The sequence below is a fragment of the Megalobrama amblycephala genome, linkage group LG10 (genome assembly GCF_018812025.1).
Source record: "Megalobrama amblycephala isolate DHTTF-2021 linkage group LG10, ASM1881202v1, whole genome shotgun sequence".
NCBI classification, from domain to species: domain Eukaryota; kingdom Metazoa; phylum Chordata; class Actinopteri; order Cypriniformes; family Xenocyprididae; genus Megalobrama; species Megalobrama amblycephala.
In genome coordinates, this window is record NC_063053.1 from 24,023,502 (window position 1) to 24,050,943 (window position 27,442).

A 27,442-nucleotide genomic window follows, 5' to 3' on the forward strand; every position below is an offset into this window, starting at 1 on the left:
ATTGTACTTGAAATTATTAATACATCAAATAAAGCTACGGGTTTAAAATAAAAAATCATAACAAATATTGCTTGTAATTTAAGTATAAATTGTTCCAATGAAAAGTGAATCAAATGTAAATAAGGACATTTTGTTTTCAACCTAAAATGTTTATACACGGTGCTTTTTGTGTGTTGAGGTCGGAACGCTTCCTCGTGTTCCTAGTTTCCAGTCGGAATGTGACACTCTTTCATTAACAGAACATCAACATGGCAGCTGTTCTATCGCCGAGACCGTGCGATAGCAATCCTGCGACTCCTGGGACGCAGTCTGTGAAGGTTTGTGGGTGTTTACGGCTACATCTTGTTGCTCAGACTGCAGTTATTATATTGCACATATAAGTCACACATCTGTACTGTTACTGCGTCCAAAAAATCGTGAATGTGAGCCACAGTCGCCTTTGTTTATTTACTATTAGCCTGCTAGCCGAGAGAGCTAAAGACATAGATGATACTCAGAATAAGACTTCTAAAAGAAATGAAAACATATGAAAGGACCCTACATGTCTTATTTAGATGGTTTTGGACAGTCATTCTTAGTTTATTACGGCCATATAGTATGATTTTAGATCTAGGTAGCGCTGCTAAACATATTATCTCCCAATCCCAATGGGGAATTTCCTTGACATAATCTTATTTGTGTCTCTTCAAACAGGATGACATTGAGGAGAATTCCAGTGATGGTAGTCAGGCACCCAAGCGACGCAGGATGGGCTCAGGGGACAGTTCCCGGAGCTGTGACACATCTAACCACGAGCTGGGGTGAGCAGCACATCTCACACACACAATCACAGGTGTTTTTATTAAACCTGGCTGATCTGTAGATTTCCGTTAAGCCAGATGCTGTGTTACAAATCCTTTAACTAATTTGGCGTTCCCAGCCAAAAATGGCTGGCCTTTTAAATTAGTTGTAAATCACATGCTATGATTTCACCAAATACTGGGTTCAATCGTTGTGTCAACTTGTTTTATTTTATTTTAGCACATGTTTTGTATTTCTTTTTGGAACTTAATTCACGTATCACGTAGGCCTTACGCACCTCTGTGTTTGAGTGATAAAAGTTCACTCAAGCTTATTCACCTGAAACAATATGTTGGTGTGTAAACACAGATCAGAGAGGCATGTGATCAATCAGTTCCAGAAAAAATACAAAACCTATGCTAAAATAAAAAACAAGCTGACACAAAATTTGAACCCAATATTTGGCAATAACATAGCATGTGAGAGACTTATAAGCAATGTAGTCTAGTGCCATAACATTGACTAGCCTTTTTTGAGGAAAAAGAAAATCCTCTCTGGGTCAAAATGACCTGGGGCCTCATTTATAAAACTTTCATTTTATCCTAAAAGTGTACGTATGCGCAAAAGCTAGATTTAAAAAAAAAAAAAAAAAAAAAAAAAAAAAAAATCAGATTTATAAAACCACGCGTATGCCAGAACCTGCTCACAAATCCCTTTATAAATCCCAGTCAGTGGAAGATTGTGCATACGTGCATCTCCATCCTGTCTCCTCCCCGAAATCACCATATATGGAGCTTACGATGCCCAGTTTTACTATGCATAACCTCATCTGCATATCATTTCCATGCATATTCCCATCCACGTGACACCACGGTTAACACCGTCAAAGGTACAAGACAATGGAAAATATTAGATTTGGGCTATAAATGCCATTTGTGCAATACACTACACTGATAAAAATCATCCAATATCATCTTGTTTTGAATGTTTTAGAATAAATATATCAAATTATCCATAAAAACAAAATTATATAAAATACTTAAGATAAAGGTTTTAGAAAAGAGCTGATTCGTTAATTTCCACTGGCCAAATAGTATTTTAATAGTTTTAAACAATTCGAATAAAATTTATGCGGTTTTGCTGATAAAGTGAACATCTTTTAGGAAGTTTATAGGCTATTTTTAGTGGAGACAGATCGGCCTACTTATTTATTGCAGTGTAATCGTCTGTCTCGGCGCGTCACTGACAAAGTATTTTAAAAGGAAAACATGCAAGTCTTACCGTTTTCCTCATATTATATCCTTCAAATGGTAATTGTTTGAAGATCCTTCACACGACATCAACACCTCCTGCAGCTGCGGTTTAGTAAGCTATTATCATTGGACCTATTCAAACTGGACAACGGACCGTTTGACCACGAATCCAGCAGTGTCTTCCATAATATCGAATTAAGTGTGCATCACTGATCATCGTTCTCGCTAAAATATTTTTTAAAACAAAATAACGGCTTATATAGTGATGGCCGATTTCAAAACACTGCTTCAGGAAGCTTCGGAGTGTTATGAATCAGTGTATTCAGCATTATGAATCAGTGTCATTGCTCCCTATGAAGGCCTCACTGAGCCATCAGATTTCAACTAAAATATCTTAATTTGCGTTCCGAAGATTAACGAAGGTCTTACGGTTGTGGAACGACATGAGGGTGAGTAATTAATGACAGAATTTTCATTTTTGGGTGAACTAACCCTTTAAATGTAGTTGAAAAGAAACATCTTGCAACATTTTTACCCCGCACATTCCTCAATCACATTCACACAGCACACTACTTACTGCAGGTCTATTGAGGCCACACCCCCTGCATGTGCATTCCCCCAGTCCATAACATGCACATTTGATCAAAAATACAGAAAAAACAGTAATATTGTGAAACATAACTACAGTTTAAAATAATGGTTTTCTATTTTAATATACATAAAAATATAATTTATTTCTGTGATGGAAAGCTGAATTTTCAGCATCATTTCTCCAGTCTTCAGTGTCACATGATCCTTCAGAAATCGTTCTAACATGCTAATTTGATACTCAGTTATCAATGTTAGAAACAGTTGTGCTGCTTAATATTTTTATAACCTGTGATACTTTTTCAGGATTCTTTGATAAATTAAAATTTAAAGAACAGCATTTATTTAAAATAGAAATCTTTTGTAACAATATACACTACCGATCAAAATTTTGGGGTCAGTAATTTTTTTTTTTCTTTTTTTGAAAGAAATTAATACTTCTATTCACCAAGGATGTGTGAAATTGATAAAAAGTGATATTAATGTGATATTGTTAGAAAAATAAGAAAAATAAATAACTGTTATTTCATGTTATGACCAAACAAAATGTTTATATTTGTTTTTATATGATACATTTTATATAAATTTCTAATTAAATACCTAATTCCCATAAATTCCCCTAAATTCCCATAAATTCCTGTTAAGTTTCCAAATTGGAATTTTCCAAAATACTCTAGGTTAAGTTCCTGTGGAAAGTCTCTAGTATTTCCATGAAACTGCACCTGTTTGTGGCTTTATTGGCTGGCCAAAGCAAATTTTTACTCATTATTCTGGCCCATTGTTACTTTTCTGTGTATTGAGCCTTGCTATTTCATTACAGACCAACATACTTCCCTGCTGAAAATCTGACAGAATACAAATGGCCTCCGGATGACACAGGGGAGTATTATATGCTACAAGAACAAGTGAGCGAGTACTTGGGAGTCACGTCATTCAAACGGAAATATCCAGGTATGAGCAACAAGCCTCTAACTGTCAGGAGGGAAAATTTAATTAAAGGGATAGTTCACCCAAAAATGAAAATTTGATGTTTATCTGCTTACCCCCAGGGCATCCAAGATGTAGGTGACTTTGTTTCTTCAGTAGGACACAAATGATGATTTTTAACTCCAACCGTTGCAGTCTGTCAGTTGTATAATGCATGTCAATGGTAACACAATCTATGAGAGTAATAAAAAACATGCACAGACAAATCCAAATTAAACCCTGCGGCTCGTGACGACACATTGATGTCCTTAGACGTGAAACAATTGGTTTGTGCGAGAAACTGAACAGTATTTATATCATTTTTACCTTTAATACACCACTATGTCCATCTGCCTTGAGTGCACGCACGGCATCCGATGCGTGAGGAGTGTACGCGTTCTGGTGTAGTTTAAACATGGTGCCTGTAGTACAACAGTTGTTATACAAATGGAAGTAAACCACTAAAAAATGGTTTCATTACATCAAAACTTCATTTTATTTTGTTACTTTTCGTAAGGGCAGCTTTTCAAATAAAAAGGACACATGCAAAGATCTTGTTCACATACCTCAGCTGGATGTGGAAAAACCATAGGCACAGCTGATGGTTTCAGTCGTACGTGATCCTCTCCTGTGTATGTAAAATCATCAGGGGAAAAATGATCGCTGCAGACCCTTAACAACTTTAGTATGTTAATGGGTGTGTTGATATCCAGCCGAAGAGCAATCAACCATAACTTCAGGCGAGCAGGCTCAGAAGTTGGGAATACGTGGAAAGTCACCACTCCCGAATGAGTTTGCGCAAGAGAACATAATCTTTTAGTTTTAAGTCGGTTTGAACAATCCGGATAAGCGCAAGTAAGTACCATTTTGATTAGCTGTCGTACCTACAATGTTTGTGCACTTTGTAAACAATGAGTGACGTATACGCGCGAGAGATCGCTTCCGGCGCTTGCGTAAACTACGCCAGTCGCGTAAACTACGCCAGTTGCGTACACACCTCACGCACCGGATGCCGTGCGCGTGCTCAAGGCAGTTGGACATAGTGGTGTATTAGAGGTTAAAAATGATATAAATACTGTTCGGTTTCTCGCACAAACCGATCGTTTCGTGTCTTAGGACATCAATGTGTCGTCACGAGCCGCAGGGTTTATTTGGATTTGTCTGTGCATGTTTTTTTTTTACTCTCATAGATTTTGTTACCATTGACATGCATTATACGACTGACAGACTGCAACGGTTGGAGTTAAAAATCATCATTTGTGTCCTACTGAAGAAACCAAGTCACCTACATCTTGGATGCCCTGGGGGTAAGCAGATAAACATCAAATTTTCATTTTTGGGTGAACTATCCCTTTAAATGGTTTTCATGTTATTGGTCAAATAGTGTTTTATTTTCAGATTCAGTTACTGATGATAGAGATGAAGTTTTTTATTTTGCTGTCAACACATTTTTTTCTTTTTAACTTAATACCAGACTTGGAAAGGAGAGACCTGTCTCACAAAGAAAAACTTTATCTGAGAGAGCAAAATGTGATTACAGAAACGCAGTGTACACTGGGTAAGATTTTAATAATTCAGTCTTTCTTGTTTCCATTTCTTTGTTTTTTTATCTTGAATTTGCTTAACAGAAAAAACATTCTTTTGTAAAATTGACAACAGGTAACTTTATTCTTACCCTCAAAATATCTGATTGAATGTTAGTACACAAACTCAAACTCAGATGGTTTACTTTTTCAACACAGTGATTTAATTCATAATTTGCTCCACAGCTTTTCAGCCTTGTATGTACATGTAGCTTAATGTGATGTAGTAGAAATAATAATATTACATTGCCCAGACAAAAAAAAAAAAGTCGCTTGTAAAAAAAAATTGGATTTTACAAGATCTTGACCAAAACTTGATGCACACCTTGATAGAAAATAAATGTTGTGTTGTTATTTCCATCAAGAGGTACCTCAACTTTTGGTCAAGATCTTGTATTGACAATACAAGAGTCAATCACACTGTAAAGTCTCCTCCAGCACATCCCAAAGACTTTCAATGAGGTTAAGGTCTGGACTCAGAGTTGCCAATTCATGTGTGTAAATGATTCTTCATGCTCCCTCCCAACCATTCTTTTACACTATGAAACCTGATGAATCTTGACATTGTTATCCTGGAGTATGGCCATGATACATCTTCCAACATGGTTGTTCAAGAAATGAAAAGTTACACACTCCATCAGTTAAAAGTTAAAAGAACTGTTGCCAAACATATAACATGCTAGAAACCGAATAATCACAGAAATATTGATCCAGTCATAGACTCTTTAGCATTTGTCTATTAAACAAGCAGTGACTTTTTTTTGCCCGGGCAGTGTAGTAATAAGTTTAAGTCTAAGGCTGAGTGCAAGAATCCTATATTGACATTCCACTCTTCTTCCCTAGGTCTCACTGCTTTGCGCAGTGATGAAGTTATTGATTTGATGATTAAGGAGTACCCAGCCAAACATGCCGAGTACTCAGTCATACTGCAGGAGCGAGAGCGGCAGAGGATAACTAAGGAGTACTCTGTGAGCACTCTTAGTGCAGTGAGTAACACTTTTATTTGTTATATAAATTATATGTTACTGTTATTGTTACTGTGTATGTTATTTATTTAAATGAAGTAATGCTTTTATTCAGCAAACATGCATTAAATGAATCAAAAGTGACATTAAATACTTTTACATTGTAACAAAAAAAATCTATTTCAATGGACTACTACTGAGTTTCGTTTTCAAATAGTATGGCTCGCTAGCTTCCAGTCATGTATATTTTCAATGTGCTGGAGCCACCTAGTTGACTAAACGCCACTTAAAATGAGTGTCTGCAAGAAGATTTAAAAACCTGGGCATTTTCAGGGACAGGAGGAGAGATATTCTGATGAACAATATTTATTTGTATTAAATGTATTAATCACTCAGTCTTTTTTTTTTTTTTTCATTGACAATCATTTAATTGTATGTAATCTACATGTTTATGCCAAAATTCTTAATTCATAATATTTATAGTAGTAGTGCTGTCAATGCGTTACTCTTTAAGACTAATGAAATATGTTTGCCATTATTAAATTTCTTTAAGGCAGGTAGCGCATTCATTCAAACTACTTTAAATGACTGGAATAATAAGAGCACAACAAGCAACACACAAGCAAATCCTGTTTACCAGTCAAATTCATTTGTAAATGGAAAATCAACAGTTCTGAAATATGATCAGTATGTGAAAAATACTGTTAATGAGAGAACCAAAACTACACTGCTGCAGGTTAGTAGGAAAATATTTAGTTGTTACTCACAATGCACATTTGGAAAAGAAAATAAATTTATAAGAATATTATTTCATCAGGTTCACTATAATTCATGTTAATGCAAAGAACACAATTCATTGTTTTAATCAACTGACAACTGGCACAAATGACAAGGGAGTCATGGGGAAATGTGAGCGCAAACAGTGTTTATTAAAAGAACAGTATTTCATATAAACAACAAGACCAGTTTAACCCAAGTGTATTATTACTAAAACCTATTAATAATCTATGTTCTCATGAGTAACTGTCTGAATGTAGGTGCACTGAAAGCTGTTACCAGAAATGCCTGAGCCGTAATAAGTAGAATGCAGAAGTAGTTGTGCAAGTAGTCCTTTTTTTTTTTTTTTTTTTACTTTGGTTTGTTCATAAAATAATCCTGATATCCTGAAATATCACAGTTTCCATAAAAATATTATGCAGCACAACTGATATTGAATTGATAATAGTAGAAAATGTTTTGGCATATTAGAATGATTTCTGAAGGATCATGTGACTCTGAAGACTGGAGTAATGATGCTGAAAATTCAGCTTTACCATCACAGGATTAAATTACATTTGCAATTTGAATATATTTTAAAAACGGTCATTTTAAATGATAATTTTTTGCAAGAATAATTGTTTGTTTTGATTAAAAAAAAAAAAAAAAAAAAAAATTAGCTTTGGTGAGCACAAGTGACCTTTCAAAAACTGGTATATCCTTGTTTGCAGGATTAATAATGTAATAATGAAGTCTGTGAGTGCTAATGGTCTGACTTTTTTCTTTTTAGCAAATGCAGCAACAGAATCCTCAAAAAGTTGAAGCCAGTAAAGTGCCAGAGTACATAAAGAAAGCAGCTAAAAAAGCTGCTGAATTCAACAGTAATTTCAACCGAGAGCGGATGGAAGAGAGAAGAGCTTATTTTGACCTTCAAACACATGTAAGATGTGCTCATGTTCTTTGATAATCTGATTGTGTACTATACTGTGTAAAATTCATATAAAACACCATTTATATACACAAATGGAAGCATCCAGCAATTAACTAACAATGTCCTTGGTGACATTTAACTCCACTTTTAGACATACGCTCGCGCAATTCCCTAAGTAACCACTTCCCCTCAGGGAATCCCCTTCGCCATTTTGAAGAGCGTTCAACTACGTCAAGTGAATGAGGGAAGTTTATTTGGACAGACCCTTGACCCCTCGATTTTGACAGAGGGAGCGAGTCTGCTCGATATGTACACTTCAAGCAGATCCATAGACTACAATGCGACATGATTGAGTAATAAAATGTAAAATAACACTGCGTTGTCTTCACTGTATAAATTAAATATAATTAATTTTTGTTAACATTACAAAAGTGAAAGTCTTTTTTTCATATTCATTAATGTTAATGTCACGGAGAGCAGCAGATATATTAGGCTGCTGTCACTTTAAGACTGAATGCACAGATCCAATATAATAATACGCATCCGTTTTATTTCTTAACTGTTTTACATTCACATAAGACATAACCGACTGTGTTTACAAGGATTCTTGCCGAAATAGGCATTTAAACTTAATTATGTGTGTGTATGTGTCCGTTCAAGCACGAAAAGTTGCATCGAAGAACTCAATTCAGTGTCTAAGACGCATCTCTTGTGTGTGCGTGCGAGATCCGAATCGACTTCTCTTTTGTATCTGGTTTAAAATCGATTGAATGTTTAAATTTAGAGGACTTAAAAACATGTGCAAATGATAAACTGTCACTCTATGATGGTTAAACTTTGTAGATAATTTGCAAATCTATGATCTGTTATACCCCTACAGAAAACCCTAGGACCTGCCTAACAATAGCCTAGCAACACCCTAGCAATGGCTCTGAACATCTATGTAAACACTTATTAACTCATTTGGTTTGCTCTTTCTCTTTTACCTGTAGATTATTCAGGTACCTCAAGGAAAATACAAAGTCCTCCCTCCAGAAAGAACCAAGACGGGTCCATACCCAGTTGCACTCATTCCTGGCCAGTTCCAAGAGTTCTACAAAAGGTGAATTGTGTAATAAATCGTTGCATCTTTATTGCAAAATCTTGCTGAGCTTCTGATTTACCTGTTGATGATTTACTGTTGTCTCCATTGTACTTGAGAGCAATGCTGGAATATTATCCTAAAATATGGCCACTGTTCAGCTTTCTGACTGAGCTTTATTTGCCATATCCACATTTTTAGGTACTCTCCAAATGAGCTCCGCTACTTGCCCTTGAACACTGCTCTATATGAGCCTCCGCTGGACCCAGAGCTGCCTGCCCTGGACAGTGATGGCGACTCTGATGATGGTGAAGATGGGAAAGATGATGGAAAAAAACATAAAGGTTCCTCTGTAAGTTGTTTTCATGTGACTGTCTGTGACTATAAATGCACAGCTTGTTTAGTTATAGTTAGCCCTCTGGGGTCAATGAACACGCTGATGCGTTTTGACGCATTTTTTCTGAAAACAGTGAAAAGAACTTAAAATACTCCCATCATTATTGGACATACAGATTAGGACTGGGCGGTAAATTGAGTTTGTTCGATATATTGATGTATTTATTTATATATATATCGGTATATCAATACCGTTTATATCGATATACAGTAGTTTGATATGAGCGCGTTTGATACTGTGGGGAAAATGCAAAATACAATTTGTCCCAAACATGAGACATGCTTAATACAAACCCGATTCCAAAAAAGTTGGGACACTGTACAAATTGTGAATAAAAACAGAATGCAATGATGTGGAAGTTTCAAATTTCAATATTTTATTCAGAATACAACATGGATGACATATCAAATGTTTAAACTGAGAAAATTTATAATTTTAAGGGAAAAATAAGTTGATTTTAAATTTCATGGCATCAACACATCTCAAAAAAGTTGGTACAAGGCCATGTTTACCACTGTGTGGCATCCCCTCTTCTTTTTACAACGGTCTGCAAACGTCTGGGGACTGAGGAGACAAGTTGCTCAAGTTTAGGAATAGGAATGTTGTCCCATTCTTGTCTAATACAGGCTTCTAGTTGCTCAACTGTCTTAGGTCTTTGTCGCATCTTCCTCTTTATGATGCGCCAAATGTTTTCTATGGGTGAAAGATCTGGACTGCAGGCTGGCCATTTCAGTACCCGGATCCTTCTTCTACGCAGCCATGATGTTGTAATTGATGCAGTATGTGGTGTGCAGTATGTCTTCCCTGAAAGAGATGACGTCAGGATGGGAGCATATGTTGTTCTAGAACTTGGATATACCTTTCAGCATTGATGGTGCCTTTCCAGATGTGTAAGCTGCCCATGCCACACGCACTCATGCAACCCCATACCATCAGAGATGCAGGCTTCTGAACTGAGCGCTGATAACAACTTGGGTTGTCCTTGTCCTCTTTAGTCCAGATGACATGGTGTCCCAGTTTTCCAAAAATAACTTTTTGATTCGTCTGACCACAGAACAGTTTTCCACTTTGCCACAGTCCATTTTTAAATGAGCCTTGGCCCAGAGAAAACGCCTGCGCTTCTGGATCATGTTTAGATATGGCTTCATTTTTGACCTATAGAGTTTTAGCCGGCATCGGCGAATGGCACGGTGGATTGTGTTCACCGACAGTGTTTTCTGGAAGTATTCCTGAGCCCATGTTGTGATTTCCATTACAGTAGCATTCCTGTATGTGATGCAGTGCCGTCTAAGGGCCCGAAGATCACGGGCATCCAGTATGGTTTTCCGGCCTTGACCCTTACGCACAGAGATTGTTCTAGATTCTCAGAATCTTTGGATGATATTATGCACTGTAGATGATGATAACTTCAAACTTTTTGCAATTTTTCTCTGAGAAACTCCTTTCTGATATTGCTCCACTATTTTTCGCCGCAGCATTGGGGTAATTGGTGATCTTCTGCCCATCTTGACTTCTGAGAGACACTGCCACTCTGAGAGGCTCTTTTTATACCCAATCATGTTGCCAATTGACCTAATAAGTTGCAAATTGGTCCACCAGCTGTTCCTTATATGTACATTTAACTTTTCCAGCCTCTTATTGCTACCTGTCCCAACTTTTTTGGAATGTGTAGCTCTCATGAAATCCAAAATGAGACAATATTTGGCATGACATTTCAAAATGTCTCACTTTCAACATTTGATATATCTATATTCTATTGTGAATAAAATATAAGTTTATGAGATTTGTAAATTATTGCATTCCTTTTTTATTCACAATTTGTACAGTATCCCAACTTTTTTGGAATGTGGTTTGTATTTAGGGAAAGTCATGCAAATATTTCCGTTTTGCTGTCAGGAGTGGACAAGCCTATGAAAGTGAGTTTCCGCTAAACTTCACTCTTCAGTGAACGAGTGTCACCACGCACATGCACGCCAACCAGATGGAGTGCATTAGAATAGGAGCGCCATAATTCTGACAAAAATGCACATTTTGCTAAAATATTTGTTATTGAACAATAAATGTGCCATATGTAAAATAAAATAAAAAAAAACCTACAAATAAGTGCATTTTTATGATAGCACTCACTGTAAAGTGACTATTGTAACGGGGTAATCAAAATAGCATTAACATAAATTAGTCTGTGCTTTTGTTTTTATTTTCATTTTTATTGGTTTAGTGTAATTAACTTCTGCTTTAAAAATCATTATTTTATTTTTAGATTGCAATTGTTACAATGTTAGAATGTAATGTGATTTGGTCCTTTTTTGCACATACAGCATAGGCGGTTACATTCACTATATTTGTTTTCATAGCCTTCAATGTGAACAGTGTTTGTAGAACAACATTGGGCAGGATGTGATATAAGATGTTTTTAAATAATTTTTTTTTTTTTTTTTTTTTTTTCAAAATAGAAAAATAGAAAATACCGAGATGTATACCATATATTCAGCCAAAAAATACAGAGATATGATTTTTTGGCCATATCGCCCAGTCCTAATACAGATAAGAGTAAGACATCATTCGGAAATGTAAGGGCTCATTTTTAAAAACGCTGCTCTTATGTGCGAGACTGCAAAAGACGCGAGACACAAGCGTATGGTCATACACGTCTGACTAGCACGTTTACATAGAAAAAAAATGGAAAAGTAACGCATTGGAATAGAAAAACGGCCCCTAAAGGGTCTATTTTTGTGTACACTCATAATAAATACAAAACACTGTGCTTCTGTAAAATAAAGAAACCAAACAGGGTGTGCTTTCTGCCATCTCAGTCTCCGTGATTTTTTTTTTTTTTTTGAACCGCGTCACAAAAATGAACCAAAACTCACTGTATATTTTCCACACAGACATGAGAAACATGTCTATAGAAAGCTTGAAATGTCTACTTTTAAATTAACCAATTTGAAATTGAAAACAAATATTCTCTGATTATGTAATCTGTATGAAACCAAGGAGATGTACAATCTGTCCCGTCTGAGCTCATTATCTGTAATGTGGCTTTTTATACTATAATCGTCCATGTGATCCATGCGAAGCTGTAAACGCCACCATCACCTGGATAAACAAATCATCAAGCTTCATCAGGTTACTCTACTTTTCATCATTTTTGGAAGATGCGCTATGAGGAATAAGTCTTGAATTTACCTCAGAAGAAGAACGCGTTGCGATGCGATGCGCGGCTTGATCCAGTGGAGGATATCATTTACTGACAAGTAAGTCATTCATTCCTTTACAGTAGTTAACATATTTATACATAAACTTTTACTAGTTAGGCTTTTCCCAAACTATATTGCCAGACTAAAATGTGTGAAATCGAGTGAGACTGTTAAAAAATGAAATATTTAGGCAGGTGTAAACTGTCGTATGATGCAAGGATGTTTTTCTGCTGTATAATATAATATATGATATAAAATCAATTTGTGTTTATACGGTAACATGATGAATGTTACAGTCTAAGAATATTTAGATAAGTGTTAACTAAATTATTGTAGTATTGAGTATTGTTTTTGTGCTGTATAGGGATGTAACGATATCAAAATCTCACGATACGATAATATCTCGCTATAAAGTCCACGATACAATATTTATTGAGATATTTAAAAAAAAAAAAAAAAAAAAAAGATAAATGAAGACTTTGTCAATTTGAAACAGCTTTCCTAATAAGGGAAAAATATTAAACTACCAATAAAAAATAGTGGTAAGGGGGAAAAATTCACAATACTCAACTCAGTCCTCCTACTTGTAAAATGAGTTTAACAGACTGATAATCTCAACAAATTCATTAACACTTTATAATAAGGTTCATTAGTTAACATTAACATTAAAGATTAATGCTGTAGAGATGCAGTTCATTATTAGTTAATTTCAACATTTACTAATACAGAGTTGTATTTGTTAACATTTAATGCACTGTAAACTAACATGAACAATATGAGCAGCTGTTTTTTTTTTTATTAACATTAACAAATATTAACAAATACAGTAACATGTATTGGTCATTGTTAGTTAATGTTAGTTAATACATTAACTAATGTTGACAAATGAAACGTAAAGTTCAACACACACTGGATTCATAAAGACATCACTAGTTTCTAAAAGAATAATTCAGTGATAGTTTTAACAGTAATTTGTTGCCACCTAGTGGCTTAACAATGCAATCGATATATTAGTTAGCCTACTTGAAGCATTTTCAAAAGGTGATTTATTCTGTTTTGATCGGTAACATAGACATCAGCGTTTATCTGAATAATAAACTTTTGTATACTTCTGTGATAATTGGAATGTTTGTAACAGAAATAATGATACTGTGTGTTTGAAAAGACTGTTTGAAGCTGTTGTCATTTAGGATTTAGATCATATGGGTGATGAAATCGGGAAGGCGATCGTTTAAAGACTAATCGTGCAGATTTGTGCACCTCGCTCGCTCGCTCTCTCTCTCTCTCCCTGCATTGACGTATGTGAGTAGCGCGAGGGCTTTTCAGTGGATTCATTGTTATAATATTCATGAGGTGATACATCTCTATTAAAGGATACACTCCTCACACTTCATTCTGGATAAGAACCGGTTCTCGGTTCCCAACCCTAGTTACCACTTCCCTCTTTTCTGCTCCACTGGGCAGGAAAAAAACAAAAAACATTTGCCCGGAAGACATATCGTTTCATACAGTTATGTGACCACGATTATATCGAGACAATTTTGCTATCGCAATACCACGATTTTGATAATACCGTTACATCCCTAGTACTGCATGATAATACAAACATATGTGTCGTGACTACAAATATGACTGCTTTTTTTCTTATCTCTGTGCAGTACTAGTAGGCAATTAATCTAATGTAATATAGTTGCTCTTGACATCATGCTTACAGTTTCCTTTTTTTTCTTTTCTTTGTTTATATACAGTGACCAGATATCTGCACCACAGACAAGTCCTACTGACTCAAACCTTTGAGTTTCTTCAAACTGTTTGTCTCTGAGAGTGCTGTACCATCAGGAAGCTGTTCAACTACACTGGAATGGTAAAATAAGCTCCATTACTGACTGATGTTGGGGCAGTTTTTTTTTCTTTTTTTTTTCAGTGCATGGAAAAAGCAGCAGCAAACACACTGGAAATAACGGGTATTGTTCGCAACTGTTCAAGTGTCTGTGTTTAGGTCAGTGTGCTCAATAATGCGCCTTTGACCTTCATTATGTATAATTTGATTATGTTGTGCACTGTTGAAAATAAAATACAAAAAACTCCTCACATTCTCCTCACATTCTTTTGTTTCGGTCAGTCCCATTCACCTGATAGGCCCATTATAGGGGAGTGTCTTTGTGTCCCTAGGTGTGAATCACATCAATATTCATGGCCACTGACTATCTCTTGCATACAGCCTTTCTAACACAAATAGTGTCTTGCCAAATTTAAATCAATATATTGTTGTATGTGAATTAGTGGTCGGGATGATTTTCACATCATGTTAAATCTAGGCTGCAAGATCCAGTACTCAAAAGTCTTATGAACACATGCTCAGTATTTGTTTTATGGCCTTGTTTCAGTGACTTAAAAAATAGTTTTTTTTTTGTTTGTTTGTTTGTTTGTTTTTTTACTAACCACGCATAAGCGTAATTTTCTCAAAAAGACAAACTTTTACATATATGCTGCTCACTTGGGCTGCACGATCAATCGAAATTAACCCGAAATCCCGCTTAAGCTGTTTGTCCTAAGACACGAAACGATCGGTTTGTGCGATAAACCGAACAGTATTTATATTATTTTTTAACTCTAATACACCACTATGTCCAACTGCGTGCAGCACTCGTTAGTAAGGTCTGATCGCCCTCTGACAGCGGCAGTGATGTTTCGCTCTCATTGAAGTATATGCGCGAGACATCACTGCCGCTGTCAGAGCGCAATCAGACCTCACTAAGCGAATGCTGAACGCGGTTGGACATAGTGGTGTATTAGAGTTAAAAAATGATATAAATACTGTTCGTTTTATCGCACAAACGGATCGTTTCGTGTCTTAGGACATCAGTGTGTCGTCACGATCCGCAGGGTTTAATTTGGACTTGTTTATGCAAACTGTTTGACTTGGTGCAATTATGAAATAGTTTTTTTTTTTATATATGCACAGCTTGTCAGTGAAGCATGGCTCTGTGATCAGTAACGTGCATTTGACAAAGCAACACGCATCAAACATCTTTCCAAACATGAGAAGCATTTATGAAACTCTTGTCCAACAAGACATTTAATAACATGTTCATACTCCAAACTTTTCTGTTTTCTGTTTCGCAGCATGCTTTGCCCACGGCACTTGAAAGGGAGAGTAAATGCTAAAATTAAGTGTTATATAATGTTTTTTGCACAAGATTAATGTTAAGGAAGATTTAGTAGTGATTAATGTTTTGTTGTGCTAATTTTAGAAGAGTTTGTTAATGTGAGTTTTTGGAGAGTTACCATCATGGTGACAAGTAACACATGCAGCTTAGTTTGAGAGCAGGTAAGTTACATGTTTTAAGTTGCTGTACTTATTCAGTAAGTACTATACCATGCTATTGTTAACATGTTAGCAAATTAGCAAGTTGACTTTTTTTTTTTTTTTTGTATTTTATTAGGGTTTACAGTGAAGTAAATAACTCATTTGATTTGCAAGAACTCAAAATATTTTGTTAATTTCTATCAAAATGTATGAGGTAGCTAACTCAGTTCTTTAAGGTAGGAGCAATTAACATGCATGAGTACTAAAAACTCAAAACTTGATAGTTCTGCTTACTTAAAATTGGGATCATCATAACTCAAATTTTTTGAGTTAGCCCAACTTATTCGGGATTACAGTGTATATTGTCGTAGTCGTATGTTTATTAGTCATGTTTAATCAAGGCGATCTGACGCGTTTCCAAGTGAATCCCGATATTCAGTGAGGAAAATATGTAGGCAGGACTTTATTCATCAAATTAATCTGATAGTGAGAAGTAGGCATTTTTTTTTACCAGAATAGAGGCAGGTGGTTGAGAAAAACATTTCAGGGGCAAAAAAAAAAATTATATGGAATAACATGCACAGATGACCAAGTGTATTAAAGGGGTGGTTCATTATGATTTCACTTTTTTAATTTTAGTTAGTGTGTAATGTTGTTGTTTGAGTATAAACAACATCTGCAAAGTAGGATCCGCAAACTTCAAAGCAAAGGGAGATATTTTCTTTTAAAGAATTCTGTTTTAAGGACTACAACAAACAGCTGGTAGGGACTACAACAAGCTTCTTCCGGGTTGGTGACATCATTAACCCTAAAATTACATAAACCCTGCCCCTGAGAACATGCAACAAAGGGGTGAGGTTATGTTATTGCAATACAGTACATAACACAAATGCAATAGCATGTCATAAAAGCAAGAGGACAACATAAGTTATAACCGTAATAAACTAAATAAACTAAACTATACCTGTTCTGTCTTCATGCAGCATATATTCTCTGGCTCTGTAGGCATCTTACAACAGTTCCCACATGAGTGATTTATAGATTATCATAACAGAATATTGCTAATCAATGACTTTAAGATATCCCACATCAGCTACATAAATTAAGCAACTAACCATTCAGAAACGTCCTGTTGCGTTCTACATTTTGTCACTCCTTCTTGAGTCTCTCCGGTTTGAACATAAAAGGCTGAACAGTTTCTGACTTTTTCAATGAGTCGTTGTGAGGTAATCGGAGCTGCTAACACAAGTTCTTGAAACTCCGCCCTCTGCTTAGGAGCAGCAGCTCATTTACATTTAAAGGGACACAAACAAAAACAGAGCATTTTGCTCACCCTCAAAAAGTGACAAATTTAACATGCTATAAGAAGTTATCTGTGGGGTATTTTGAGCTAAAACTTCACATACACACTCTGGGGACATCAGAGATTTATTTTACATCTTGTAAAAATGGCATTATATCACCCCTTTAAGAGAAAAATGTCAAACTATTTTCGCAACACATTCTACTTTCGCAATCCAAATTACTTCTGATTGAAGTGGTATTTAAAAAATCTAGAGATTAAAAAAAATCTAGACTCACCAAAATCTGGGATCAATGTTATTGTTAACTAAAACTATTAAAAATTGTTTTTGAAAATTGAAATAATGCTGAAATAAAATATAATAAATAAAATAAAAATAAATATAAAATAAATAAAAAATATATTAGATGAAAAACTTAAACTTAAAAAAATCTTAATAAAAAAATCTACTAAATCTGTATAAAATATTTTATATCTAAATATTTTATATCTAAATATTTTTTTTATAAAGAAAACATAGAAACATTAAACAAATAAAAATGATGATAGCACTTAATAAAATTGCTGAAATGTACTTATTTTAAAACTAAAATTAAAATTTAAGAAAAATATTAATTTCTTCTTAAAAAAAAAGTTATATTAAATATATAATCGCATAAAGCGCACAACAAAATTGCTAAAATTACTTAAATTAAAATAAAAGTTATTTCAAAATAGTAGTAAATACTATAAAAGTTTATAAATGATATTAAAATAACACTGACTGGGACTTGACTTTAACCAACAGGAATAAATTAGATGGAGAAAAGTGGTCTCTCTATGAAAGGTGACATCATCCAAAAAGGGACCTTTTTTCCGCATTTGAATAGCGTGCAGCAATGAATCGTGGATGATAGGAAGTGTGTTATATAAAGTGGGTCAATTTTTATTTCCCATTGACTTGCAGGACAGTTCATCAGGAAACACTTCAGATGGAGACAGCCAAGACAGCGGAATTCAATCCAAAGTCAAGAGCAAAGACCGACCCGGCACCCAGGGCAAAGATGCCACTCCCCGCTCCATCCAACACAAATCTGTCCCTGGGTACAAGGTAGAAGAAAAAAGCCCCTGATCTTTTTTTTAAATAACCCAACACCTCTCTTCTCCCCTTTTCGCCACCCCTCTTTTCCAGCACTTTCAGCAGAGAAGTCCTCTTTCTTCTGACTTGATCATCAGTACCTTGTCCAAACACTCTCATGCACTCACTCACGCACACCCACACTCAGACACACTCTCCCTGGTGGGCATAGATTGGGACTGCACGAGTCAATGGAACTTATTTTCCTTTTTAAGTGTGGCACTCATTTTTTCAGTGCCAGGAAACCCAGTGACAGTTCCTGTGTTCTGCACAGACCTTTTGAGCAATAACATTTTTGTGTGGTACTGCTGTTAGTTTAGGGCTTTCTTTGCTGTGATGCACTTGTGAAGGTAAATAACCTTATAAAGTGAACAGTACTTCATATAGCTTAAAATACCTCTATTTATCTATCAATATTTATCTATCTATCTACCTGCCTGTCAGTTATACTGAAGGGCATGTGAGCAGTTTCATTTGGCTGCTAAACTCTGAAAAGTGTTAATCCATAGATATAAAACGGTTAAAGAAATATTAAGAGTGCACTCAGTAAAGTTTTCCCTGATTTATAAATATATAATCGAAATAATTAAAGATTTGAATAGCACGTTTTGGACGAGGACTCCAGCTGTGTGTTGCAACCCAACCAATTTACCAGTAATAATAACAAAAATAGCAATAATAACAAGCATGTTTCCAGTGTTCAACGTGTGTTTTTAAAGCTCTTCTCTTGGCTGTTAAGCTCCAAAAAGGATGAAAAAATGAATAAATATGAAGAAATGAATTAAATTCACAAATAAATTTGCAAATAATCATTTTATTTATTTGTGAGTTTTTATTTATTTATTTATTTTCTTTTTTTGTGAAATCTCTTTGTTTATCTGGAAATACAAAAAAAACAAAAAAATTCTAATCCACCCATTAAAGTGACTGTAAAAGAACCATGCAAAGTTATCATATAACTACAGAAGACTTGAAATATAGCTATTCCAACTATCATAAAATTTTATTCATATACTGATAGTCGTAAAGGGATAGTTCAACCAAACTATGAATGACTTTCTTTTGTAAATCAAAAGAAGATATTTTGAAGAATGTTCAAACAGTTTTGGTTACCATTGACATTCATTGTATGGACAAAAAAAAGAGGCATTTCTTCAAGTATTTTATTTAATTTTCCACAAAAGTAAGTCATAATTTATTTTTCTAATATATTATTTAATGTTCCACAGAAGAAAGTCATACAGGTTTGAAGGTTAGTAAATGGCAGTTGCCATTTCATTTTTGGTTGTATATTGAGCCAGTGAAACGTAAACTTACTGAGTGCACTTTTAAACTTAGCTTTATGTATCCTTTATTTGTCATGCTAGTGATGCATTACTCTTTCAGGCATGAAATGGTTATCAAACTATTGTTTGGTATAACATTGTTGAAGTCGGTGGTTTTCTATACTGACTGTATGGGCACCTTAAATATGCTTGATATAAGTTTTTCCCTTGATTTACTCTGTTTAAATTGTGTAAGTTGTTTTTTTTTTTCTTGTCAAAATGTTTGCCGGATCAACAAAAGGTTTACCTTGACACATTATCTATAATAACAGATTACTACATTTCACTCTTTTTGTACAAAACAAAATTTATACAAAGCAAATATACAACAAACAGTAATTGGGCAGTGTTATAATACAATATTTTAGTAGCTTGCCCACATATGCTTGCATTTTAAGCTATATTTTGGCATACATAAATTATGCTTATTTGTGCAATAGGTGCATTTTTTTAATGATGGTTTTAATATTCTTTTTCTTATGGAAAAAAAAAAAAAATGTTTATATATGTTATTGGACAGTTTAAAGCAATTTTGACATTACACCCCAGCTAAAGGTTAATTTTACCTCCCGTCTTAATTCATTATCATTATTTTCCCCTGTAGTTCCGTTATCTCAGGAAGTATGAGCAGTGTAAACTGGCCCAGGCTATTCTCTGAATAGCTTACTACTCAGAGTATGTACAATGACCAGCTACATTTGTCAGAGTATTCTGCAGTGCACTCCAACTGTTTTTTTTTTTAATATTGCATACTGTTTCACAGACGAATAGGCAGTATGCAGTGTATACTACACAATATATTTAGTAAACTGCTAGTATTCCATTCTAATCAGCCCCAGTTTATTTCCCCCTCTTAAACATTAGATTGTCAAGATTAAAGGCCTATTCACTCTAAGAATGATAACAACTATAGCAATAAACTTATTAGCATCGACATCAATGGACGATAACATGGTTTATTATAAGCACACTGCAGTTATGCCGTCTGCTGCTTTAAATGCTCAAGCTCTTTAAAGCAGGGTGGATTCTGATTGGCTGCCAGTGTTTTTATCATTTATCGTTCTAAAAGTGATTCCAACAATATTCTTCTCATAGCTGTGGTGCAAACTTCAGTATTCTCATAGAATTCGAACGATTATTAAAACTTTACAGTTCACACCTTTGGTGAAGAACAAAGTATGTTCCTTTCTTTAGTAGTTCATAATCTGGGTTTATATGGGTAGATTGTTGTATTGGGCCGATTAATGGTTGACGTGAGAGAGGCTGCCATAAGTGTGTTTTGGAAATTTGAAAACATTAGTTACACTTTAAAGAAAATGATCATATTAATCTGATTTGAATGTCAGGTTTTAGTCATGAATCACTGCAGTATATAAGACAGCCTTAATGTATTAAAACACGGTAGGTACAGCTTCTGTTGATCCTCTCACTGTAAGTGTTGTTGGCTTGTTTATTTCCATCCCTCTTTTATTCAATCTTTCGAGTCTTGTTAAAAGTGTTTGTAGTTAAACAACATTAAATGTTCTTGTTCTTGTTATGTGAATTTTTTGTTTGTTTTGTTTTTGTTTTTTTTTTGGATGTAATACTCTTAGTTCAGCTATTGCTGTCCAACTGTGACAGAATGAAGGCTTTCGTCCTTCCGTTAACATAACTGTGAGCTTCACTAACATCTAAATGTGTCTTTAACCTGTAGCTTGGCCTGCCTCTTTCGTTTTTTTCCCCCCACAATGTTGTCACTGCTCTTTTTAGTTTAATGGTTTTATGATAGGGCCTTTGACATGTCCGTATTTAGAGTAACCTTTTGAATAAAGAGGTTTTAAAGAAATTAGCCTGTAGAGAGATTTCTTAATGGCTGTGAGCACTGAATGAAAGTGTCAAGTCTACGTTGTTCTAAGTAGCACAAGAAAATTGTGTTTTTTGTGGTGTTATGAACTTTTTATACATTTGTTACTCTTTACAGTTGGCTTTTGCTACTTACTATTTGCTTATTGGGTTGAAACTCCTTTCTTGGGATTAACTATTCATAATATAGCAAATATGTATGTAATGGATATTTTGAAGGTGCAGTAGGTGATCTAGGAAATGCTAACGTTAGCTGCTAGCTTTGAAAGCATACAAATCGCCGTACAAAGCCACGCCACCTCAAAAAACACTGAACGCACAGCTGCTCTCGGCAAAGCGTCACAAGAGACAGCGTTAAACTACCTCATGTCTCAAAGCACATAACGTTACAATAATAATGAACGTAAACAACTTAAAGAGCTTGTACCTGACTGCTGCAGATTCATTTCAGTGTTGACATGGAAACGCATAGTTCCGAATCTGAGGACGTGAACAGCTCCGGTTTGAATGTCACAGGTTGCCATTTCTTAATTACAGTAGTTATGACGTGAACGCAGCATAAACTCGTTGTTTTGGTTCGGTAGGAACTGTAAAAGGTGGCTGCTGCTTGTTTACGGTGCTCCGTGACTGACGTCTGTCTAACTCATAGCATGAAACGCGCTGGTGACGTATACGATGTCTGCGCAAACAGAGTGGGCGAGGGAATGTAAAACACGCTGACAGGAATGTAGGACATTGTATTATTTCATTTGGACCGAATATAATAATTGGATGAACATTTTAAGGCAGGAACACACCAAGCCGACGGTCGGCCGTCTGGCAGTTTTTCTTCGTTGGCTGAAGTTGGTCCTTGTCGGCTTTTTTTTGGCCGATTCGACTTTCAACCAGTATAACAAAAAATTTTTCTGTAGTGAATCACCTATTGCACCTTTTAATGTTTTGTAGCTTCCTCTACTTTTTCCTATGTTCTAATTTTGAATACAGCAATATTTTATGCATTGTTAAAAATGTCTTCCTGCATGTTTTTCTTTTGAGCATTTACTGAAACAATCATTCAAATGGTCACGTTGTATGTCAGTCTTGATATACTATAAATTATATACACTACCATTCAAAAGTTTGGGGTTGGTAAGATTTTTGTTTTTGAAAAGTCTCTTTTGCTTACCAAGACTGCATTCATTTGATCAAAAAACAGTAAAACAGCATTGTTTTTTACTATAACATAATATTGTGATGTGTACAGTTTAAAATAACTGTTTTCTATTTGAATATATTGTAAAATGTAATTTATTCCTGTGATCAAAGCTGAATTTTCAGCATCATTAATCACATGATCCTTCCGAAATCATTCTAATATGATTTACTGCTCAAGAAACATTTGATTATTATCAGTATTGAAAACAGTTGAGCTGCTTCATTTTTTTTTTTTTTTTGTTGAAACAATGATACATTTTTTTTTTTTTCCACGATTCTTGGATAAATAGAAAGTTCAAAAGAACAGCATTTGTTTGAAATAATATAATTTTTTTGTTAAATTTATAAATGTCTTTAATCTCGCTTTTAAACAATTTAATGCATCCTTGCTGAATAAATGTATGATTTTCTTTAAAATGTCTTCGCGACTCCAAACTTTTGAACGGTAGTGTATGTTTTATACTGATTTGTTTGTAACACAGATGTTGATCTTTTTTGCCTTTTGTTGCTTATGCATTTACATATTCTTAAAATGTAAATATTAGGCAATTCCAATTCATTTTAAGATCCTACACCCAGATTTCTCTGGTATTTTTGCTAATTTAATTTTGCTAATCAGTGGTTTTGGTTCAAACGTAATATCACATGGTGTGTATGACCTTCATGGCGTTTATAGCATTACTCTGCCCTTGCAGCCTAAGGTCATTCCCAATGCTATATGTGGCATATGCCAGAAGGGTAAGGAGGCCAACAAGAAAGGCAAACCAGAGGCTCTCATCCACTGCTCCCAGTGCCAAAACAGTGGTAAGTCAAAACTATCTCTTCCTGATGTTGTGTTCTTAATTTAGCTGGCATCTTTTCAGAGAAGTGTAATAAAACCCAAAAATCAAATCGAGATGTTTAACTTCTAGTAATATGTTCTGTCTACAACACTGCTAGTGTTTATTACTTCAAACATTTCTCTTCAATGTAGTAGTGGACAGCACTCATCTAAAACTCTCCTGGAGGCCGCGGGGTCACGGTCTCCATTGTCTTCTTGATGAATAAAGATGCTGTGTTACGATAACTCGAGTATCATTTCCTAAGTGTCGGCATCCTGTTGAAATAAACCTGTTGGGTTTATAGCATTGCGAGAATAGCGGAGATGATTAGAGGCCTCACTTTGTGTTCAGGTCACCCGTCCTGCTTGGATATGAGTGTGGAGTTGGTGTCCCAGATCAAGATGTATCCCTGGCAGTGCATGGAATGCAAGACCTGCACCGTGTGCGAGCAGCCGCACCATGAGGAGGAGATGATGTTCTGTGACAAGTGTGATCGAGGCTACCACACCTTCTGTGTGGGCATGGACTCCATTCCTCTGGGTGAGTCTTTCTCCTATATGTATGAATAAATAAACACAATATTGTGCTAATGTTGTCATGTTAATGTAATGTTGAATTTGAACTAAAGTTGAACAGATGAATCGCCTTCGATAATGAACGCGATATTGCGTGGCTTGTCAGTGATCTACGGCTCTGTCTATTAAATGCCGCTCCATTTGAAAGCAGGTGATGGCGATTTAGCGGTAATCAGGGAACCGGCTTTACTGACCGAAATGCGCGTGACAATCTCATGCGATATATCGTGCGGCCCTAAAATCTACCATATAGTATATAAAAATGAGGAAAAATAAAATGGGTGTAAATGTGTGTTGGCAAATATAAACATCTAATATAAAAAGAGACATCACATACAGGGCCGAATGTGTTAACATTTTAAAGGATTAGTTCACTTCAGAATTAAAAAGTTCCTGATCATTTAGTGACCCCCATGTCATCCAAGATGTTTGTCTTTCTTTCTTTAGTTGAAAAGAAATTAAGTTTTTTGAGGAAACCATTCCAGGATTTTTCTCCATATAGTGGACTTCAACAGGGTTCAACGAGTTGAAGGTCAAAATGTCAGTTTCAGTGCAGCTTCAAAGTGCACTACACGATCCCAGACGAGGAATAAGGGTCTTGTCTAGTGAAACGATCTGCCATTTTCTGAAAAAAATTAAAAATTGTTACACTTTTTAACCACAAATTCTCGTCTTGCACTGCTCTGTGGTTCACCATTCATTACGTAATCATGTTGGAAAGGTCACGTGTGACGTAGGTGGAAGTACTGATCCAGTGTTTACAAAGTGAATGTGCAAAGGCTAAAGGCTGATTTATGCTTCTGCTTCGGACCTACGCCGGAGCCTCTGCGCCGTAGGCTATGCGTCTGTTTTCAATTATACTTCTGCGTCGTTCTCCGCATCGATGTGCATGCAGACCACTAGTAGGCAGTGTCCGCGGTCTTATTGAGGATCAAAACAAAAGCCGAAGAAGCAGCAGCTTGTCATGTATGTTTTTAGACGTCATGTGTCCTCTGAAACAGAGCGTTTTTCATTCCTATGGAAGTTAAAGCACTCGCTCTTCTCCTATTGCTCCGCGCCAGTTTTTTGACCCGAGGGAGGGGTTCAAGCAGACCAATCACAGCGCTCGTGGTCCGCATAGAATTGACGCGTTGTTACATTTTTGAAGAGGTGCACGTCAGGCTACGTCGTAAGCTACGCATGGTGCAAACAGCCTACGCCGTAGCTACGGTGTACATTTGACACAGAAGTATAAATCAGCCTTCAGTCAAATGCCCTTTATAAAAAAAAAAAAAAAAAAAGGTAAAACAATGACGTCGGATGATTTTGAAGTTGGAGGAGAAAATGAGATGGAGTTTCTCACCCTACAGTGGTACTTCCGCCTACATCACGTGTGACCTTTCCAACATGATTACGTAATGCGTGGCGCATTGCAGAGCAGTGCAAGATGAGCATTTGTGGTTAAAAAAAAAACTATATACATTTCATTTTTATTTTTTTTAGAAAATGACAGATTGTTTCTCTAGATAAGACCCTTATTCCTCGTCTGGGATCATGTAGAGCTCTTTGAAGCTGCACTGAAACTGTAATTTGGACCTTCAACCCGTTGAACCCCATTGAAGTCCACTATATGGAGAAAAATCCTGTAATATTTTCCTCAAAAACCTTCATTTCTTTTCAACTGAAGAAAGAAAGACATAAACATCTTTGACATGAGAGTGAGTAAATTATCAGGAAATTTTAATTCTGGAGTGAACTAATCCTTTAAGATCAAGAAATATGCTATACAAACATAATAGTTTTACATTTGAAAGGGCCGGGCAGGGTTCATTTGCATAAATTTGCTGTTTAGTTTTACCTCAAACCTACGTGTTCAGACTGTAATACACAAAAATATGGACAATGTACATTCAAGCATGTCATACAGTGGGCTTAACCAGCTTGCCCTTTTACCGAGGATTTAGTTCACAAACAACTGTCCCCTAAATATGATTTCATTTACAATAATAAATCCTAAAATTCTGCATTAGTAACTTTTCAGTCCGTCAGTCGCTCGCGCTCAAGCTCCGAGGATCAACTGTTCTTGGCTCATTTTGAGTCAGACTTGTGACTGCATCTTTTGAATCGAGAGCAAATGCAATCGGATACAATTTTATGAAATAATCATTCAGTGTGATTGAAAAGAATACGCTCATTCACGAATCGGACACCGCTGTCATATCACAAAGTGGGTGACGACGACTTCAGTTCAAAATAACAAGGAACGACATGTTTTTATAAAGTGTAGTACAATATTAAGCTTTGGAATGTAGAATGTACATTGTTTCATTGTACATTGTTTGGAATGTAAACATTTCTGAAAATAAAAATACTCAGATAAAGTAAAGATACTTAAAAAAAAGTAAACAATACTTTACTGTTCACCACTGAATTTTCAGCGTCATTACTCCAGTCTTCAGTGTCACATGATCCTTCAGAAATCATTCTAATATGCTGATTTGAAGAACAAGAAACATTTCTGATTATCATCAATGTTAAAAACAGTTGAGCAGCTTCACATATTTGTAGAAACCATTATGCATCTTTTTCAGTAATCTGTGATGAAAAAATTCAAAAGAAAATAATTTATTTGAAATAGAAATATTTTGTAACTTTAATGTCACTTTTGACCAATTTAATGCATCCTTGCTGAATAAAAGACAAAAAAAAAACTTGACCACACACATTTGAACAAGTGTTTTGTATATTTTGTATATAACAAAGGACAAGGATTTGATTTCAACTTTCAATTATTATTTATATATATTTTTTTTATTTTATTTAATGTACTATATATATATATATATATATATATATATATATATATAAGTATTATTATTATTATTTATTTTTTTAAACATATATACGGAAGAGGATTAGGGCCAAGCAATAATAAAAAATTAAAACCATCTCAAGATTAAAGTTGTTAAATTTCGAGAAAAAAGTCGAGATAAAATGTTGAGAATAAAGTCATTAAATTACAAGATAAAAGTCATTAAATTATGAGAACAAATTCGTTAAATTATGAGAAAAAACTTGTTAAATTTCGAGAAATAAGGTGAGATAAAATGGTTTATTCTCAACATTTTATCTCGACTTTTTTCTCGAAATTTAATGAGTTTTTTCCTCATAATTTAACGACATTTTTCTCATAATTTAACGAATTTGTTCTCGTAATTTAATGACTTTTTTCTTGTAATTTAACTATATATATATATATATATATATATATATATATATATATATATATATATATATATATATATATATATATATATATATATATATATATATATATATATATATATAGTAACAGTAAATGTTCCATGAAGTGAAAGTTGTTGTTTAATAAATTAAAATGTTGTGATTTTTATAATGTCCCATCAAAGGGATATTTTTGAACAGTCCAAAAGGCCAATATTCCATATTTCTTTTTTCCT

The 27,442-nt window shown here is 35.0% G+C and overlaps 1 protein-coding gene across 2 annotated transcripts in view; it reads left to right on the plus strand.

Moving 5' to 3' along the window:
• The first annotated feature begins 101 nt into the window (after window positions 1–101).
• Window positions 102–27,442, plus strand: part of phf10 (PHD finger protein 10) — a 27,633-nt gene continuing 292 nt past the window's right edge. Inside the window, exons 1-12 of one of the 2 annotated variants that reach the window (XM_048205510.1) lie at window positions 102–317; window positions 694–800; window positions 3,442–3,572; window positions 5,062–5,145; window positions 6,014–6,156; window positions 6,689–6,871; window positions 7,682–7,831; window positions 8,815–8,924; window positions 9,105–9,255; window positions 18,057–18,200; window positions 23,284–23,392; window positions 23,761–23,949. In XM_048205510.1, the coding sequence (XP_048061467.1) occupies window positions 249–317; window positions 694–800; window positions 3,442–3,572; window positions 5,062–5,145; window positions 6,014–6,156; window positions 6,689–6,871; window positions 7,682–7,831; window positions 8,815–8,924; window positions 9,105–9,255; window positions 18,057–18,200; window positions 23,284–23,392; window positions 23,761–23,949 (1,570 nt within the window). In that variant the 5' untranslated portion in view covers window positions 102–248. The remainder of the gene's footprint in view (window positions 318–693; window positions 801–3,441; window positions 3,573–5,061; window positions 5,146–6,013; window positions 6,157–6,688; window positions 6,872–7,681; window positions 7,832–8,814; window positions 8,925–9,104; window positions 9,256–18,056; window positions 18,201–23,283; window positions 23,393–23,760; window positions 23,950–27,442) is intronic. The other variant, XM_048205511.1, reaches the window with a different exon arrangement.